This window comes from Eschrichtius robustus, chromosome 3 (genome assembly GCF_028021215.1).
Source record: "Eschrichtius robustus isolate mEscRob2 chromosome 3, mEscRob2.pri, whole genome shotgun sequence".
In the NCBI taxonomy this organism is placed as follows: domain Eukaryota; kingdom Metazoa; phylum Chordata; class Mammalia; order Artiodactyla; family Eschrichtiidae; genus Eschrichtius; species Eschrichtius robustus.
The window spans coordinates 167,166,085-167,186,673 of record NC_090826.1 but is presented as its reverse complement, the minus strand read 5'-3'; the positions used below and the strand labels follow the sequence as shown (position 1 = coordinate 167,186,673).

At 38.1% G+C, this 20,589-nt stretch overlaps 1 protein-coding gene and 1 pseudogene across 2 annotated transcripts in view; both read right to left on the bottom strand.

Moving 5' to 3' along the window:
* Positions 1-20,589, bottom strand: part of NVL (nuclear VCP like) — a 107,495-nt gene that overhangs the window by 36,239 nt on the left and 50,667 nt on the right. For both annotated transcript variants that reach the window (XM_068541773.1, XM_068541772.1), the window contains exons 18-19: positions 17,321-17,420; positions 196-302 (exon numbers count right to left, since the gene is read on the bottom strand). In XM_068541773.1, coding sequence (XP_068397874.1) covers positions 196-302; positions 17,321-17,420 — 207 coding nt within the window. The remainder of the gene's footprint in view (positions 1-195; positions 303-17,320; positions 17,421-20,589) is intronic.
* Positions 3,099-3,983, bottom strand: LOC137761612 (serine/arginine-rich splicing factor 3-like; annotated as a pseudogene).

Genomic DNA, 20,589 nt, shown 5'->3' with positions numbered 1-20,589 from the left:
CTTTTCATCTCCAAAAGCTTCTATTCCATTTCAAATACGCTCTGAGAACAATTCCTTTAAAGTAACAAAGATCTTACAGGCTGGGCAAATATTTAAAGCTACAGAAAAGACAGTGATTAGGCACCGTAAATGATTAGTTATCTGTATTTAAAATGCAAGAAACATACACAAAAATATACCATTTCCTTTACTCACTTTTGTGATAGTTTTTAAGATGGCGAGACGATCTGCTGGGGGTGGCAAACCCACAAAGAGTGTTTTGTCCAGGCGGCCTGGGCGCAGGATTGCGGGGTCAATGATATCTAGAGACGAAGGGAGGAAAAAGGCTTAAATAAATGAAACAGAATCTTTTACAAAATATAATTAACATGAGAGATAGGAAGAGTACATTTTTAAGAGAAAAAGTTGATAGTTTAGACTTTTTTACAGTTAAAAGATTCTGCTCATCCTTAAGAAAGTGAAGTCCACCCGTCTCCTTCCTGCCCCAAACCTGCTTTTCCTTCAGGATTCTCAATCTCAGATGATGACCCCTACCTGCCCCCCCAAATACCAGGCAGGTTTCTCCCTTCCCTCTAACTGGAGATACATTCTATCAATTCTATTGAGTCCGCCTCCCATTACCTAGACCCTAAGTCAAGGCCAAATGTAATGCCCCCCTAACTGATCCTATTTCTAAACTTCCCCTCTCTGGGACCCCTTAGAATGCTGCCAAGGTTATCTTCCTAAAACACATATTCAATTCTCTCAACTTCTGCTTCCCACTACAGATTGAAGCCTAACACTTGCACCCTCATGTGTCTGACAAGCCTAAGGGTCACCTGACTCTACAGGGCAAAGGTTCTCAAAATTCTGGTCTCAGGAAACCTTTGCACTTTATCACACAGCATATACAATCGGCTTTCTTTTACTCAACATACTTATTTTGAGATTCACCTAGGTTGTTGTTTGTATTAGTACTTAATTCTTTTTTATTGCTGAGCAGCATTCCATTGTATGGGTATGCCACATTTGTTTTTTAGTTCTTCTGTTGACAAACATTTGGTTTGTTTCTAGTTTTGAACTACTACAAATAGAGTTGCTATGAACGCTCAAGCACAAGTCTCTGTATATGCTTTCATCTCTCTTTAGTAAATACCTAAGTGTGGGATGCAAAGCAGTACGGCTATAACACCCTGTAGGTGCACATTTAACTTTTAAACATCAACAAACTGTTTTCCAAATGAGTTGTACCATTTCACATTCCCAACAGCAGTAGTATATGAGAGTTCAAGACCCTCCATATCCTTGTCAATACTTAGTATAGTCTTTTGTTGTTGTTGCTGCATTATGATTTAATCTAATGGCACAAAAATTTGAAATTACACCTCCTCTAGATTTGTAAGAGCAAGGTTATGCATGCCTCCATATTCAATTCTGCACTGTTACCTTTGAACCATACAGTGAATTTTACATCATGATGGATCAACTTAGGATTCCCATGAAACACCTCAAATTATATAAAATGGAAGCAATTTTTAAAGTTTTGTGTAAAGCTTTCATGCTAACGATAAAAGCCTTTTTTTTTTATGGGAAACTCTGGATTATAATGTATCGGGTGGCTCTACCTTAAAATGTTGATCACTGAATATCATGGACTTTGAGCTGGCTTCTACTCCTAAAAAGGTATCATCACTTAGGTGGACAACCAAAAACTCCCTTCACTTCAAAAGCTGCAACTGTGTTTCTTACAAAATAAGATTTGTGTAACCAACTGCCTTCTATGGGACAAGAACTTTGGTAATGGTGGGTTCAACTATTACACAATCACGCTAATATTTTATTTTCAGAAGTACTTTACAAGAAAACGTAAGTATGGCTTCCAATAGGAATGTTATACCTGGACTTGGTACCAAGCTCAAATTTTAGTTTTGCAAGGAAAAACAGGCTTTCAGGTTAAACAACAATTTGTAACCAAAACTTTAATCCCAAGGATTCTCACAAAACATATAACAAATGACAGCATGAAAAAAAATCTTGCACAGCAACTCAAAGTTCAGCTCTACAATGTACCCTTAAACTGGCAGGACACCGGTATTTTAGTCTTAAATTTCCAAATAAATAATGTTACAAAGAGCTATGTATTCATATACAGCAATCACAGAAGGAACTTCTGACCTAAAGCAAAGGTAAACTAATTTCTTGAAACTTCTTCGATTCTACACCAACTGGACAACCTCTTGTCCAGTGTGAAGACTAAGCGGAATTTTTAAACTTCTCATCTAGTTTAAGGGTGCAGCTTTAATTTTTACCTGCTGGCTTGTGTTCACAGCAGGTTTTAAAGACTGCTTGCTTAACGACAGCTGCATACCATATCCCAGCTATGGAAAAAGTCTTTTCAATTTTTGCCAGTTTTGTTTGCATAATATTAAACATCATACTTTAGCTGGGCAGGAGTTGGAGATTTATTATCAGTCTACGCAAGACTAAAATTCAAAGCAAATTCAATTTTGCTTAAGGGAACATTGTAAAGTAACAATTCTTGATATTATATGCCTCATATAGTCCATTTCGAACCATAGAGAATTACACCTTTATGCGTCACTGTGCCAACAGACAGACAAATGTGAACAGCTAAAACATCTTAAAAGTGCACCAAGCTTGGACTTCCCTGGTGGCGCAGTGTTAAGAATCCGCCTGCCAACGCACGGGACACGGGTTCGAGCCCTGGTCCGGGAAGATCCCACATGCCGTGGAGCGACTAAGCCCGTGCGCCACAACTACTGAGCCTGCGCTCTAGAGCCCGCGAGCCACAACTACTGAGCCTGCGCTCTAGAGCCCGCGAGCCACAACTACTGAAGCCTGCACGCCTAGAGCCCGTGCTCTGCAAAACAGAAGCCGCCGCAGTAAGTCCGCACACCACAGCGAAGAGTAGCCCCCACTTGCCGCAGCTAGAGAAAGCCTGTGCGCAGCAACGAAGACCCCATGAAACCAAAAGTAAATAAATAAATAAATTTACTAAAAAAGAAATGCACCAAGCTTATGAACTCACAAACAAAACTTGACCTTTCTGTACATACTCCTGCCGAACGAAGTTATTTCCTGTACACCACTCCTCCTCTTGCAAACTGGTCTTCTATCTCCTTTCACTTGACCTAGATCGGCTACGAGACCTAGAGAAAGTTCGGGACGGCTTGTGATTTCTCTCCCAGGACAGCAATTTCTCTCTCTTCTCCCATCTCTAGAAAGGAACCTGCTCCAGCTGTAGGAGAAGGTTCTCCGTCTTGGGTATCTGTGGCTCTGCGGCGAGGGAGGCCTCCTCCTTCAGCAATCATCTTGAGGGACTGCCCTGGTGGCGCAGTGGTTAAGAATCCACCTGCCAGTGCAGGGGACACAGGTTCGAGCCCTGGTCCGGGAGGATCCCACGTGCCGCGGAGCAACTAAGCCCATGCAGCACAACTACTGAGCCTGCACTCTAGAGCCCGTGAGCCACAGATACTAAGCCCACGTGCCACAACTACCGACGCCCTCGCGCCTAGAGCCTGCGCTCCACAGCAAGAGAAGCCGCCGCAATGAGAAGCCTGCGCACCGCGATGAAGAGTAGCCCCCGCTCGCCCCAACTAGAGAAAGCCCGCCCGCAGCAACGAAGACCCAATGCAGCCAAAAATAAATAAGTAAGTTAAATAAATAAATAAATAAATACATAAAAATCATCATCATCTTGAGGGTGACGACCCCAAGAAGGAGGTGGGCCAAGATTTCGACTTCTCTTTTCACCATTCAACAGTTCCACTCTTACTCGGCAGCCACACAGTGTTCTCCCACCTAGCTCTGCCTCTCTGGGATCTTCAAATTCAACAAAAGCAAAGCCAGGAGGGTTTCTAGCAACCCACACACTTTGGATGGGTCCACAATAGCCAAAAGCTTGTTCCAATTCGGTCACTACCACTGTTTCTAAGACTACCTACATAAAGTTTACAGTCTAATGGACAGGAATCACGATGCATTTCGAGATCCTGGGCTAGAAATGCGGAGGCTCAAATCCACACACCCTCAGCTGGGTCTTTCTGGTCCCCTCCCACCGCCGGGCACCCACAGGTGCTCTCGCAAACCCAGCGTCCATGAAATGGCCTATAGTTAGTCTTTTTCATTTTAGTCAGTCATTCTAAGGTTTGCAGTGATATCTCACTGAGGCTTTAATTTGCATTTCCTTGATGACTAATGATGTTGAGCACCTTTTCATGTGTTTACTTGCCACCTGTATACTTTCTATGGTGAGGTGTCTGTACAAATCTTTTGCCTGTTTTTAATGTCTTTTTTGTTGTTGTTGAGTTCTGAGTTGTGTTGTTGAGTTCATTATATATTCTTTATCAAATAATATACTTTGCAAGTATTTTCTCTCAGTCTGTGGTTTGTCTCTGTATTCTTAGTGGCATCTTTTGAAGAGCAGTTCAATTTATCCATCTAAGAAATCTTTGCTTAATCCAAGACAGAAAAAATTTTCTCCTGTGTTTTCTTCCAGCAGTTTTATAGCTTTGGGTTTTCACTGGTCTTTGATTCATTTGAGTTAATTTTTGCATATGGTAAAAGACAGGGATTAAAGTTCATTTTTCTTGCATATGGATGTCCAACTGTTCCAGCACTATTGAAAAGCCTATCCTTTTTCCACTGTATTGCCTTTGTGCTCTGTAAAAAAAAAATCAATTGTCCAGATATTTGTGGGAACATTTTTTAATTCTACTATCCAATGATCTATATGTCTATGTCTATGCCAATACCATGCTGTGAAAACATCTTTTATCTTAAATATACAGAGATCTTAAAGCCAGATCTGCATGCCCCAAAATAAAGCTTGATATAAAGAATCCCAATTGTACTTAGAAAGCATTCTTAGTTTAGAACTTTTATAATCATTTTAATTCTCTGACAACATCACATTTACTATTTTATTGTTTATTATTTTAAGAAATTATTTACTTATTTTATTTACAGTAAAAAGCATCCTGAGCAATCTATACACCATAAAGTATGTGTGTGTATACATGCGTTAGATGATTTAAACTATGCTCCACCAAAAGCTCTTACAAAATTCTATGTATTACATCTTTTCTCAAAGAAAAGCTGGCTCAGACTAGACAATTCTGTTTCACTAACAGGCATCTTAAACATGGCATATTTAAGACTGAGATACAGATCTTTTCCATCACCTCCCCAAACAGGGCCCTACCATTGTTCTTCCCATCTTGTTTAAAGGCAACTCATCCTTCCAGTTTTTCAGGCCTAAAACTTGGAGTCACGCTTGATTCCATTCTCCCACGTCTATATCCAATCCATTAGCAAATCCTGTCAACCGTACGACATAGTATATTCAGATTCTTTCTACACTCCCAGGCGTCACCTGCAGCACTTAGATTAGTTTTACAGCTTCCTAAGTGGTTCCCTACCTAATTGTGTCAGAATTTTAGGTGGAAGACTCAAGATATCAATTCTTATCTTTGCAATGAGGAAGTCACCAACAATTCCAAAGATTTAAGGACAAAATCCATTCACTTACAAATGAGACAGATGCCTGAAGAGGAGGAACTCTCCCTCAGATCTGTTGATTAAAAAGCAACTACTATTCTATTAAGTACTAAAAAACGCTAAAATTTAAGAGCTAATGGTAGCAACTTTCAACTCTAGGAAAACAGTATTTTGTTACAAATGGACCCTCAATTTTCAACAATGGTGCCAAGACAATTCTATGGGGAAAAGATCAGTCTTTGCAACAAAGGACGCTGAGACACGTGACTATCCACACACAAAAGGATGAATGGACACCTTCTTCACAACATACAAAAAATTAACTCAAAGTGGATCAAAGACCTAAATGTGAGCACTAAAAGTTTAAAACTCTTGTAAGAAAACATCAGAGTTAATCTTTGTGACCCTGGGTTACGCAGTGATTTCTCAGGTATGACATCAAAAGTACATGTGATTAAAAAAATAAATAAATAAATTGAACTTTATCAATTTAAAACTTTTGTTCTTCAAATGAAACCATCAAGAAAGTAAATAGACAACTCACAGATTGGGAGAAAATGTATGTGCTAATCACATATCTGATCATGGACTTGTATCTAGAATAAATAAAGAATTCTTACTACTCAATGACAAGAGGGCATTAACCCAATTAAAAACTGGGGTAAGGATTCAAACAGACATTTCTCCAAAGAAGATATATAAACAGCCAACAAGCAAAAGAAAAGATGTTCAGCATCATTAATTATCAGGGGAATGCAAATCAAACTACAATGAAATACCTCCTCACATCTACTACATGGCTATAATAAAAAAGACAAACGATAACAGGTGTTGGTGAGGATGTGGAGAAATTGGAAGCCTCATACACTGCCTTGTCACAATTACTAGTGCAAATATAAAACGATTCAGACATTTTGGAAAAGAATTTGGCAGTTTCTCAAAATGGTAAACATAGAGTTACCATATGACCCAGCAATTCCACTCTTGGGTATCTGCCTAAGAAAAATTATAACATATATCCAAACAAAAACTTGTACATGAATGTTCATAGCAGCATTATCATAATAGCTAAAAAGTACAAACAACCTAAATGTCCATCAACTGGTGAATAAACAGGATGTGGTATATCCATACACTGGAATATTATCCAGTAATAAAAAGGAAGGAAGTATTGATACATTCTATAACATGGATGAAACTTGAAGGCATGTTGAGTGAAAGAAGATAGATACAATAGCCCACATACTGTGTGATTCCCACATACTGTATGATTCCATTTACATAAAATATCCAGAATAGGGAAATCTAGAGAGACAGAAAGTAGACTAGTTGTTGCCTAGGGTTGGCAGTGGGGGAAGAATAGGGAGTGACTGCTAACAGACACAGATTTTCTTCTTAGGGTGATGGAAATGTTCTAAAATTAGATTATTGGTATGGCTGCACACCTCTGTAAATATACGCAAAACCACTGAATTGTATACTTAAAATGGGGAAAATTTATGGTACCACATATCTAAATAAAGCTGTTTTTTTTTTTTTAAAATTAGATCCTCAGACTAAAGAGATTATCAGTATGTCCAGTGAAATAAAAGTTATTAAAAGATCAGACAGCCTTCATGAATCAGAAGTAGATCTCTTCTTATGCTTCATAAACAAATATTTACTGAGTTCTAGGATGCACCAGGGTACCTGTATATCAGCAGAAGTAATGCCAGGGCCTATGTTAATTTTATAAGGGCAGTACTTACCAAAGGGCAAGATATACTGGCTTGACCATGGCACCAAGTCATTGTTCAATTGCCTTCAAGAAGCATTCAACCATAATCCAAGGCCATTCAGAATAAATAGGTAAGGGAGCATTGCATTTGACTTGGTACTTAAGTGGCTGAATATCTTACTATAATAAAATCAGTATCTTCTTTTAAGTCACCCACTCTTTCGTCTGACAAATAACTGTGGGCTTACAATAGGTAGAAACCGTGAACTTGAAGCTCTCTCTCAAATATAAGGCTGCAGACTTACTCCTTGCCTAGAAGAAGCTTACACATCATAATTTACTTATTTATTTTTTGGACTGCACCATATATGGAGAGCAGAAACTCATTCTAGATACTGAATTGCTACTGGTTAGAAACGGACACCTACTCAATAGAAGAAAAAGTAATAAGCTGGTGTGGCCATTTGGGTTACATAACCTATGCGTGCTGCTCAGGAGTGTTTTTAACCAGCTAGACAGGGGTTAAGTGGGAACTGTTCCTCAAATGAGAACATCCTTTACAGGACTTGGTATCTGAAGAATGGAATGCAAAGATGTGTATAGGAGAGTTAAATTTAGGGCATCTGTGCTCAAGATGTAATTTGCACCAGGAGCTCCATCTCCTTTGGTTGAGCACAGGGAACTGGTTTATTTCCAGAACAGGGTATGGACTTTGGTACACCACACGTTAGAAGAAGGCTGTCACAGTTCCTCAGAACAACCAGAGGTAGAATGGTGAGAGGATAGGATTTTAATTTACTTCCTAAAAATTAGTACCTCAAATATTAGGGAAAAAGGATAAAGACAGAGATGAAAATAAGTGAAAAGAAGAACTCTAGTAGATCAATTCAAGAGGTTTAAAACCCACCAAGTGCAAAGCATACAAGTGAAACAAACAAAAAAGTCACATAAAAAGGATCAGAATGACATCGAACTTTTAAAAGAAAAAAAAAGCAATGCCTACAAATTACAAAAAACAAAATTTTCAACTCAAAATTCTATATCCGGCCAGGCTACCAATCAATAATGAGACTAGAATAAAGATATTTTCACATATATAAGAATTCAAAAAAAATTTACCTCCTACATGACCTTTCTTAAGAAAGCCACTGAAAGATAAGCTCTAGCAAAATGAAAGAGCAAACCAAGAGACAAACATAAGATCAAAAACAGCGCAAAACAAAGGAAAGCAGGAAAAGGAAGTCCTGAAATGACAGCCATTTATATCTCACACCTAGATGGATGGCACCAGTCCAGATTGGAGCAGGAGGATAGAAAGCTCCAGAAGGGAGGTCTCCAAAAACAAACAAAACGTCAAATGGAATTGATACATCATCTAGATAAATAATACTGACTGATGTATAACATAGTTGATGAAGAATGGGAACACAGAAAACAAAGCAAAAGAAAAAAATGAGGGTTACTAAATCTAAGAATAAAAAGGTTTTATGAGAAGGAAACCTAATCATGGTGTGATTCTTGGGTAAGCGGAGAGAAATTTTTTCAAAGTCATGGTAATGTAAGTGTTGACTAGTGATTTAACCAAAAGTTGTAATAAATCTATATTATAATATTGGGAGGCTGGAGTGGCAAGAACAGATGGTGTGCATGGTGTGGCAGTGATGGTGGGCTGGGCTATGTGTGTGGAGAAAGGGTGAATATAAGATAATGAATCTTCATTCATTGAAAAGAAGTTAATGGGTAGTGTGTGAAATTGATAAGACACAGCAGTATGAGCATATTGTTTGAAAATATGGAGGAAACACAGCAAAAAAATAATGGCTCAAGGATTTTACCAGTAGAAGCCTCTGGGATGGGGGCTGGGGGACGCAGAGGACCAACAGTTTTTGTTATAAGCTTTTCGGTGTCATTTGATGTTTAACTGATATCTCCCTGTGTGGGTTTTTCTTTTTCATGCCATTCACCAACTGGATCCACAACCTCGAGGCTTATTATGGCCATTCTCTTACGGAGTTTGTCAATTTACCAGAACTGTGCCACACAAAACAAACACTGTTCAAAATCTGAGACATAACAAAACAAACTTCAGTATGCAGAGGTGACTATGGTACAGAATGCAGAGGAAATGAACTTGTGCTTTAAAGAAAATGTAATTCGGTGGGTGCCTGAGGGTCAAATCTTGGTTTTGCCACTGCTAACTTATCTGGTGGCAAACTAACTAGAATCTACTAATTACTGTGAGCTTTACTGTGAGGATTACCCGACAGAACATGGGAAGCACTCACTGCAGTGGTTGGAATACAAGTGCTCATACGATAGTTATGATTATTTGGACTCAGGCAGACTGAGATTCAAATCTCTGCTCCACCCTTGTCAGTTCTACTTGGGCAAATAATTTAACCTAATTTAATTAAATTAAAATAATTTAACTTTTGCAACAGGAAGTATATACATCATAGTACCTTCCTCACAGGGTTGTTGTGAGGTTTAACAAGGTGAACACTTAACACATTACTGACTGGGGGATTTTTGCAGAAATTAATGCCTATGGCCATAATACATCTCTGGTCAAAAATGTGTTAACAGAGTGCTTAGCATTTATTTAGCAAGGCTCCATGAACTCCAGTTGTTATCACAGATGAGTTTTTTTTTTAATTAAAAGTTTTTTTTACTGGAGTATAGTTGATTTGATGAGTTTTAAGTAAAGAAAATGGGATAGATTTATTTTCACCCCCTTTTAGAGATACTTTAGAACTGAAAAGACACCTGTGTACTTCTCTCCAAGTGCTCTCCATCTCAGGAAGTAAAAACTTTTACCTAGTTTTTTAGGCAAAAAAAAAAAATCTGTTTATTCTTTCTCACATCCACATCTAATTCCAGCACTTTCTATAGGTTTTACCTTCAAAATATATCCCAAAGCGGGGTCAGCTCCCCACTGATCACTTCTTACTTCTCCCACCAAGCCCACATCAATTCTCCCTTGGACCATGGATCTTCTAACCCCTTTGTGTCAAGTACTCCTTTGGGAATATAGCAAAGTTTATGGACTCCTTGTCAAAAAAAGTGTTTTTAAATGCATAAGGCAAAATGCATAGGATTACAAAGAAATCAATGGTACTAAAAGTTATCAAACTGCTAGAAAAACAAAATTTTGATATTAATAATATATGTACTTCCTTATTTATTTTTTAAAATATTTTTAAAGAAATACTGTAATCTTTTGTTGCCAAAGTCTTGTCTAATGAAGGAAGAACAAATGCTTCTTTGTTTAAACACTCTTTTATTTATTTATTTATTTATTTTTGGCTGTGGTGGGTCTTTGTTTCTGTGTGAGGGCTTTCTCTAGTTGCGGCAAGCGGGGGCTACTCTTCATCGCAGTGCGCGGGCCTCTCACTATCGCGGCCTCTCTTGTTGCGGAGCACAGGCTCCAGACGCGCAGGCTCAGTAATTGTGGCTCACGGGCCCAGTTGCTCCGCGGCATGTGGGATCTTCCCAGACCAGGGCTCGAACCCGTGTCCCCTGCACTGGCAGGCAGATTCTCAACCACTGCGCCACCAGGGAAGCCCATACTTCCTTATTAATAACCTTAAGCAGCAGGTCTGATAGAACTGTAATTTTGGAGTAGTATGGGTATAAACGGTATTTTGTGATATCTGCAAAGACTGTAAGGTGATAGAGAAACAGCTATGATTTTACTGGTTGACAGCTGCAGATACTACTTTGGCTCGTTGCCAACATTCATAATTCAAGGAGATGCTAAATTTCAGTTAGGGGTTGGTGAAACTGAGATGAAAGTTTTTCACATTCAGGTTCACAGACCCCCCTAAATTCTAACCACAGATCCCCAAGGTTAAGAACACCATTTTTGGTTAATTTTTGTAAAAGGTGTAAGGTCTGTGTCCAGATTTTTTTTTTTGCATGTGAGTGTGCAGTTGTTGCAGCACCATTTGTTGAAAAGACTGCCCTTTCTCCATTGTGTTGCCTTTGCTCCTTTGTCAAAGATCGGTCGACTGTATTTGTGTGGGTCTATTTCTGGTTTTGTTCCATTGATTTATTTACCTTATTCTTTCATCAATATTACACTTTTTTTGTTTTTTTAAATAAATCACTCTTTTTTTTTTTTTTGCCTGCGCCACACGGCTTGTGGGATCTCAGTTCCCCGACCAGGGATTGAACCCAGGCCACAGCAGTGAAAGCCTGGAATGCTAACCACTAGGCCATCAGCGAAGTCCCCTACACTCTCTTGACTACTGTAGCTTTAAGGTAAGTCTTGAAGTTGGGTAGTGTCAGTCCTCCAACTCTATTCTCTCCTTCAATACTGTGGTGGCTCTTCTGGGTCTTTTGCCTTTCCATATAAACTTTAGAATATTTGTTGATATTCACAAAAAAAAACTCACTCGGATTTTGACTAGGATTGTTTTGAATCTATAGAACAAATTGGGAAGACTGACATCTTGACAGTACTGCATTTTCCTATCATATACAAGGAATATCTTTCCATTTATTCAGATCTTTTTTGATTTCTTCCATCAGAGTGTCATGGTTTGCCTCATATAGATCTTATACATATTTTGTTAGATTTATACCTAAGTCTGTCTGTCTCTCTTTCTTTCTTTCTTTTTGGTGCAGATATAAACGGTATTGTGTTTTTAATTTCAAACTCCAATTGTTCATTGCTAGTATTTACCAACTGATTTTTGAAAGAGGTGCAAAAGTGATTCAATGGAGGAAGATAGTCTTTTCAGTGAATGATGGTGGAGCAATTGGATACCCATAGGAAAAAAACCCCTCGACCTAAACTGTGCGCCTCACATAAATGTTACCTAAAAATAGATCATAGGTTTAAATGTAAAACATAAAACCATAAAACTTTTAGAAGAAAACAGTGGAGAAAATCTTTGGGACATAGTTTTGAAAACCAGATTTTAGACATGGTCCGCAAAGTGTAATATATAAAAGGAAATACTAATAACTTGGATCTCTGTGATTAAGAAGATGAAAAGACAAGATACAGACTGGGACAAAAAGTTGCAAATTACGTATCTGACAAAGGAGTCACATCTAGAATATATACAGAACTCTCAAAACTCAACAATAAAAAAAATACACATTCCAATTTTAGAAAATGGGCAAAGGACACAAAGAGACAACTCACTGAAGAAGATATAAGGATGGCAAAGAAACACATGAAAAGAAGTTCCTATCAGCCATCAGAGAAATACAAATAAAACCATGATGAGATATCACTATACATCTCTTGGAAAAGATAAAGTAAAAACAGTGACAATACAAAATACCAGCAAAGATGCAAAGAAATTGAATCTCCCTTAGCATTACTGATAGAAATTATAGCCACTCAGGAAGACTTTGACAACCTCTTTAAAAAACTGAACATATACTTAACATACGACCCAGCAATCATGCTCCTGGGCATCTATCCCAAAGAAATGAAACCTTATGTCCACATAAGGACCTACATGTAGATGTTCAGAGTAGCTTTATATGAAAAAGTCAAAAACTGGAAACGATCATAATGCCCCAGAAGAGAATGGTTAAACAAACTAGAACCTCTACACCACAGAATACTACCCAGTACTGAAAAGGAACAATCTATTGATACACACAAGAATTTGAATAGATTTCAAGGGTGTTAGAATAGGTAAATAAAGCCAACCTAAAAGGTCACATTTTGTATGATTACTTTTATATAAAATTCTTAAAGTGACACAATTATAGAGATGGAGAACAGATTAGCGGTTGCCCTGAGTTAGACATGGTGGGAGAGAGGTGGTTGTTACTATAAAGGGAGAGCATGAGGGAGATCTTTGTGGTGATGGAATAGTTCTTGTATTGACTGCAGTGGCGATCGCATGAATCTACACATGTGCTAAAATGGCAAAAAAATAGACAAATTGCACAAATGTCTATTTCCTGGTTTTGATTTTGTACCATAGTTATGTAAAATGTAACAACTGAGTTAAACTGGGTACATGGAACTTCTGTGCATTATTCTTCTATTTCTTGTGAATTTGTAATTGTTTCAAAATACAAAGTAAAAAAAAAAGTCACATATTTTATAAAAAGAAAATCAGATCACTTCACTCCCCCACTCAAAAAACGTTCATGGGACTTCTCTGGTGGTACAGTGGTTAAGAATCTGCCTGCCAATGCAGGGGACACAGGTGGTCCGGGAAGATCCCACATGCCATGGAGCAACTAAGCCCGTGCGCCACAACTTCTGAGCCTGAGCTCTAGAGCCTGCGAGCCACAACTACTGAGCCCACGAGCCACAGCTACTGCAGCCGTGTTATGCCTAGAGCCCGTGCTCCACAACAAACAGAAGCCACCACAATGAGAAGCCCGCGCACCACAACAAAGAGTAACCCCTGCCTGCCGCAACTAGAGAAAGCCCGTGCACAGCAACGAAGACCCAATGCAGCCAATCAATCAATCAATCAATCAATCAATAAATATATTAAAAAAAACCTTCATGGCAGAATAAAATCCACACCCCTTACTGTGGCCTAAAAGGTCCCTTGCACTTCTCCATCACTGCCCCCCAACTCTTTTCGCTCTAGATGCACTGGCCTTCTTGCTGTCTCCAAACTTGTTCTCACTTCAGGGCCTTTATACTTATTGTTTGTTCTCTACCTCGAAGGCCTTCTCCCAGATTTTTGCATGGCTTGATATTTCACATTATTTGGGTGCATGCTGACATTACTTTGGAAGAAGAAGCTCTCCCGGACCATGATATCTAAATTAGCATTCCTCTCCCCAAACACCAGTCATTCTCCATCCTCTTACCCTGTTTTATTTTATTTATTTGATTGTCTATTATTTACCCCCTGTTCCCCAGCCCCAAATCAGAATACAGGCAGGCAAAGAATTTTTCCGAATTGTTAACTTTTGAATTCCCAAAGCTCAGCAGGACCAGGCATACAATAAAAATTCAATAAATATCTGATGAGTGAAGGAGTAAATCTGAGAGACTAAAGAAAATTATACTGATATGACTGACCTACAACACCAAACTGTAAGGCGGAATGTATAACTTGCACCATAAAACAAAGAATGTGATGAAAGAAAAATATACATAAGAAGGATTAAAGATAACTCCCCTTTTTTTACATTTCTACTTCTCTCCTTTTGAATCTGGCCCTTCCTGTCACTGCCCTGACCAAGAGAATTTGTCTATTCTGGGCCTTGCCTTCAAAGGAATGGCAGCTTCCACCTTTATCTCTTGGAATCCAGCTGTCAAGTAAGAAATGTGAGTACTCAGAGAACCATTCTAATGGAAGCCAAGCCACATGGAGAGGCCTTGGAAAATGACAACTGGTGGTGGGGAGGGGCTGGGGGGAGGGGGTGTGCAGAATGCCGAGGCGCACCAAGCACCAGACATGTGAGTAAAGAAGTGACCTTGAAAGGGGATCCTCTGGCCCAGCCATGCCTGCTGGTGGCATGTGGATCAGAGATGAACCACCTGGACAAGCCCTCCCTGAATTCCTGACCTACAAAATTATGAACAATGCAAAAATGGTGATTTTAAGCCACTAAGTATCGCAGTAGTTCATCACGCAGCAAGAGCTGACCAGGACATCGGGCAAGAAGGGGTTTCTTAAAGCTGAGCAGAATCCAAGTTATAAACAATCAAACAAAATGTCACAGGATAGAATACAATGGAACAGAACTGCCAAACAGGCATCAATACAAGTGAAAAGATCTGAAACATCTATTTTTAAATGTATGTGGATCCTCAATGTAATGGGGTTTGTTATGGGGAGAAAGGGATGGGTGAGGTACAGTGGAGAGGAAGACAATACTCAAGAACATTGGAAAGAACAAAACAGAGGTACCACATTCATCCTGTCATTCACTGGCTAAACTCAAGAGACTACTGTACTCAGTTCTGGGTTTTACAACTAAGGAGAATCTGGAGAATCCTAAGGAATTCAAAGATGAATAAAGAGATCAGAGGAAAAAAAAAAAACCCATGAGGAAAGGTAATGTACCTGAACCCTTTCGAAGGAAGGGATTTAAGTAAAACCTAGTAGTAACATTGAAGGACCTATTATTTGAGTAACACTGAAGGACCTGTTATTTTCTAATCTACAGAGATTAAGCTAAAAGATAAGAGTGTTTACAATAAACAAATATGAAAAATGGTGAGTACAGTTAAAGACAGAATAGGTTATTAGAGCACACCAAAGACTGTCTTCTTGAAATCTGCTAGAAAAATCTGTAGCTGCTCAGGAAAGGTAGGATGTGATTCTGTCCAAGTTTGACAGACCTTCAAGGTTTCTTCTAGGATGACTCTCTGATTTTATGACCTAATGACTGCTTCTACTGCTAATACCAAAAGTGTTCATGATAATGATAATAATACTAAACAGCTACTTGCCATGCACTATGATAGATACATTACCAATATCACTTAAGCTTTGTGACAATACTGCCTATTAGGTATTATTATCCTCATTTTATAGATGAAGAAGTACTGGTTAGCAAGATGAAGTAATACATGCCCAGGATTAATGTGGTATAATAAAGAATAAATACATTTGGTCTTTGCCCCTGGTTCCTGGCTAGAGCTTTCTGAGTAACAGGAGTGTCTTTGTTGTGCTAATGAGATGACTCAAGGTTGGCCCCGAAGATAACTTCAGGATGGGGCTGGTTACCAGAACGACTCACCATCTGATTAGAGGGTTGGAACTTGGAGCCAGACATCTGGGGAGGTAGGGCGGAGCTGGAGACTGAGTTCAGTCACATGGCCAATGAGTCAATCAATCATGGATACATAACAAAATCCCAATAAAAACTCTGGACATCAAACCTGAGGGAGACTCCTCACTGATAAACACAGTGATGTGCCAGGAGGGTGCTGTGCCCTGACTCCATGGAGAGAGGGCACGGAAGCTCTGCACTCCCCCTGAGACCTAGCCCTAAGTGGACCCTTTATAATCAACTGTAATTATAAGTATGGTGCTTTTCTTCATTTTGTTAGTCTTTCTAGCAAATTACTGAACCTGAAGGGGGTGATGGGAATCCCCAAGTTTGTAGCAGGCTGGTCAGAAGTGCGTGTGTCCTGGAGATACCACTTGCATCTGGCATTTGAAGTAGGGCAGTCTTGTAGACAACTGACCCCTTAACCTGCAGGTTCTGACATTAATGCCAGGTGGTTAGTGTCAGACCTGAATTATAATCTACTCAGTTGGTATACACTAGTTAGGGTTGAAAGAGAACAGTTAGTAAGACATGAAGTGCTAGAGCCAGGACTCAAACCCAGTTCTGCCTAACTCAAAGAGAGTATTTCTAATTCAAAGATAAGAGTCTAATTCAAACTTTCGATTTTTCATTTTAAAATGAAATGGTATATAATTCATGAAGGTTTTAGTATCTGTACTAACTTACAAGAAAAATTACATCAGCTTGAAAACTGAAAAATCCATTTAAGCAATTAAAGTCCCAAGTCATTGCCAGTAGACATAGTTAACACAAATATCAATGCAGGAGCAGCTATGATACAGCGGCTTATATGGATGGCAAAGTATTAAACAATATGAAGAGAACTGAGGACCCAAAGTAAAAGCCACCTTCGGTACTTTTGGAGTTTTGAGACTTTTTCTAAATCCCTCACTAGTACTTAGGCTTTTTAACAATTTTAAAAAATAGTTAAGTGCAGGTATATGGACATGCTTCCAGTATGAAACCTTAAAAACCTACCTTTAACCTTCAGACACAGTGAAAAAGAGACTGGTTCTTGTCTCCTATAAGCTTGAGAGAAACCATAGGACATAAATTCTGATAATACTTTGTGGTCAAAAGTGTATGTTACAAGGGTTCTCTGCTTAACAAGACAATTTTCTACGCACCAACACAGAAAAAAATCTTATAGAATCCAAGCAATAATGTTATACTCTTTTTTTGGTTTTTTTTTTTTTTTTTTACTATAGCTTACATAAAAGCTTTCTAATGTTTTATGCCAACTTATGAACCAAAAAAGGATTTCCCAAACTTACTCTTCCTTTACTAGGACGTATATAAATTATATTGTTTGTAAACGCTGTAAGTTTTTAGACTCATCTGTTTTATATTCTTCTTTCTTACCTGGTCTGTTAGTGGCTGCCATAATAAAAACCTGCTGACGTGTTTCCAGACCATCCATCTCTGTAAGTAGTTGATTTACCACCCGAACACTTGCCCCTGTCTAAAAACAAATAAATACAGCTACATCAGCTCCCAATAAAAGAAAAATACATCACCGTTTTTTTTTTCATGCAAAATAATACATTTGCTAACTTGAATGAAAGCTTTTGTCAAAAGATATAACAATTATTTCCTGAGAAGTCACTATATCTAAGCACTGTGCAAAACATGTTCTCATCAGTGTGCTTCCCCAGCAATCCTATTATCCACAATTCAGATGAGGAAACTGAGGCTTAGAGAGGCTATTTGTCCAAGGTCTCAAAGCTACATAAGGGTAGAGATGAAATTCAATCTCAGGCTTAGCTGATCCCACAGTCTTATGCCTCTGAGCTATTCAAAGATCTAAGAGCTGAGAATTACATTCAATATCCTGTGATAAACCATAATGGAAATGAATATGAAAAAGAATATATATGTGTCTAACTGAATCAATTTGCTGTACAGCAGAAATTAACACAACATTGTAAATCAATTATACTTCAATAAAATAAATTTAAAAAAAAAGATCTAATAGCCACAATGAATTTCCCTTTGGGCAAATCTAGACTCAGCTTTTGAATGCCAGATCAGACTCCCCAGGATACTGGATATTCCAGAGTTTTCAGCTGGGACACTGAGGCCTTTTCTCTTTTCCCTGAAGCATGCAGTACAAAGTTGAACTACCTCAGGGCAATATCTAAGATGTTCAGGGAGTTGGTGAATAGAGGGATGTTTATCCCTTAAATACAGAAATTTTTAAAATGCACAATGTAGGAAATGAGAAAAGTGATGCTGTGTTTCTTTTTGTCATTAATTGCCTTTCTTCAACATAAATTTTACGTACAGAGGTGGTAATGAGTTTAACATACTGATTTCTCCAGAAAAAAAATTTGGTGCACCTTATTATCACTCCTTGGAGACACAGTATTAACCGTTAGGAGATTAAAAGAATTATAATCAGGACTCAAAAAAATAAAGAAGTACTGGTTTTAAAAAAACAAAAAGACAAAAAAACCCCAAAACACTGTCCTACCTAAGCAAGACAAAAACCTCACAATTAATTCAGGAAAAGGCTGACAGACTTTACTATATATAAAATTTTATATAATAAAAAAAGATAAGTGATAAAACTGGGAAAAATAGTACCAACACACATAATCGGACAATAGACTAATTTCCATCACATATAAAAAGCTCTTATAAATTAACAACAAAAAAAGGGGAAGACAGGACTTCCCTGGCGGTCCAGTGGTTAAGACTTTGCCTTCCAATGCAGGGGGTGTGCGTTCAATCCCTGGTGCAGGAGCTAAGATCCCACATGCCTTGGGGCCAAAAAACCAAAACATGAAACAGAAGCAATACTGTAACAAATTCAATAAATCGAGACTTTAAAAATGGTCATAAAAAAAAAAATCTTAAAAAAAGGGGGGGGGAACATTTCATTTTCAGTGTATGTGCTGCCAAAGTGAGCACAGAAAAACATTTCAACAGCAAAAGGGTCAGAGACATGAATACTAAAATTTAACATCATGTTTTGCCAATAAAATTGAGAAAAATAAAAAGATGGTCATTACCCATTGTTGACAAAGGTGTAGAAAATGGTTATTTTTAGTTGGTAGGTGTATGTAACTGGTAGTTTTTGCGAAGAATGACTGTGTTAGCTTTCAAAATATTTGTATACATCTTCTACTCAGAAATTCTACTTCCAAAACTCTCACATATTCCCACATGTGCACAAAAATACGTGATAAGAATGTTTAATACAGTTGTGTTTATGAGGGAAACAACTGGAAACAATGTAAATGTCCAAAACAGGGGAATTGTTGAATTAATTCTTCCCTATCCAGACTGTGGAATATTTATTCAATAGTTACAAAATAAGTTATTAAGTACATGGGTAAAGTGTCAGATAGAATGACCACATTTATATAAAAAAAAAGTTTAAATCATACATGTTTTTAAGCTTACAGAAAAAGTTCTAGACCACAAATGCAAAACACTAAACTGTCAGCAGAAGTAACCTCCAAGAAGAGTAACAGGGAGGAGAATTGGAAGAAAGACTTGACTCTCTTTATACTTGTATTTATTTGCATTTTTCACAAGCATGTATTCATGAATAACTTGCATCATTAAAAAAAGAATACATTTAATTTTAAAATATTTTCAGAATCCCCTTCAGGTGAAAATGTTAAAGCAAAACACATATATGTGATTACAGAGATGTGTGGTAGCAGACAGCCGAGAGAGATAACCTAGAAGTTAGAAATGTGATTCATAAGAATGCAGACTTCTCTGAGGGCAAGGAGTTGAATGGATATACCTCAATGAACTCCTCCTAGTTTAAATTACCACTTGATAACAGAGAGATGCAAACCAATGAAATAGGCTGTCAATGAACAAAGGGTTTAATTCACAGCAAAAAGGAATAAAAAGGAGTAAAATCCAGAGCATACCATGCCCCCACCAGCTGGATATAGTGTGTAGGACTTTGCTCTGGATCGCACATTAGATTTTGGAACGTGCCGGCCGGCAGGAGAACCCGGGAAGGATCTCTGCCCTGGCCACTGACATCACTATCAGAGATAAGACTGTGATAAGGATTTTCTGTGTTACTGCTGACTGCTGGGTGAGGAAACGAAATTGCTATGATATGAAGCACACTTATCCTAGTCAAGGTTTGTTTTGCAACTTCTGATTGCTGGGAATTTTAAGCAAAATGAGGCACCTAATAAATGTTTCACAGCCCAAGAACACACACAGAGTAACTATGTGAAAACAAGTCACATAAGAAATATAATCATTTCCTCAATCATCTTGTAATAAATGTACTTACTACACAGTCTTTGCTATCCTCTTCAAAAGGTTATATATATATATTTTAAATATATTCTTTATATTATGCTTCACTATGATTCAAACAGTATTCCTAATAACTGTTTTCCAGGCAATCACTGTACCAAAATTTCTAAGAATGGTGACTCAGTGTAGTAATGCAAGTGGTCTTTAATGCACACCAATTTATATCTTCCCCAGATAGAAATGGTGCTGCGTCTTAAAGCATATCATCTGACCCTACTTTGAGTGCATGATGTCTTAAATTATATTTTCTCCAAGAACTCTGAAGAGAATCATACGATTACAAGGCAGGCTATCCAAAACTAATAATCATTTCCATTACCCAAAACTCATTT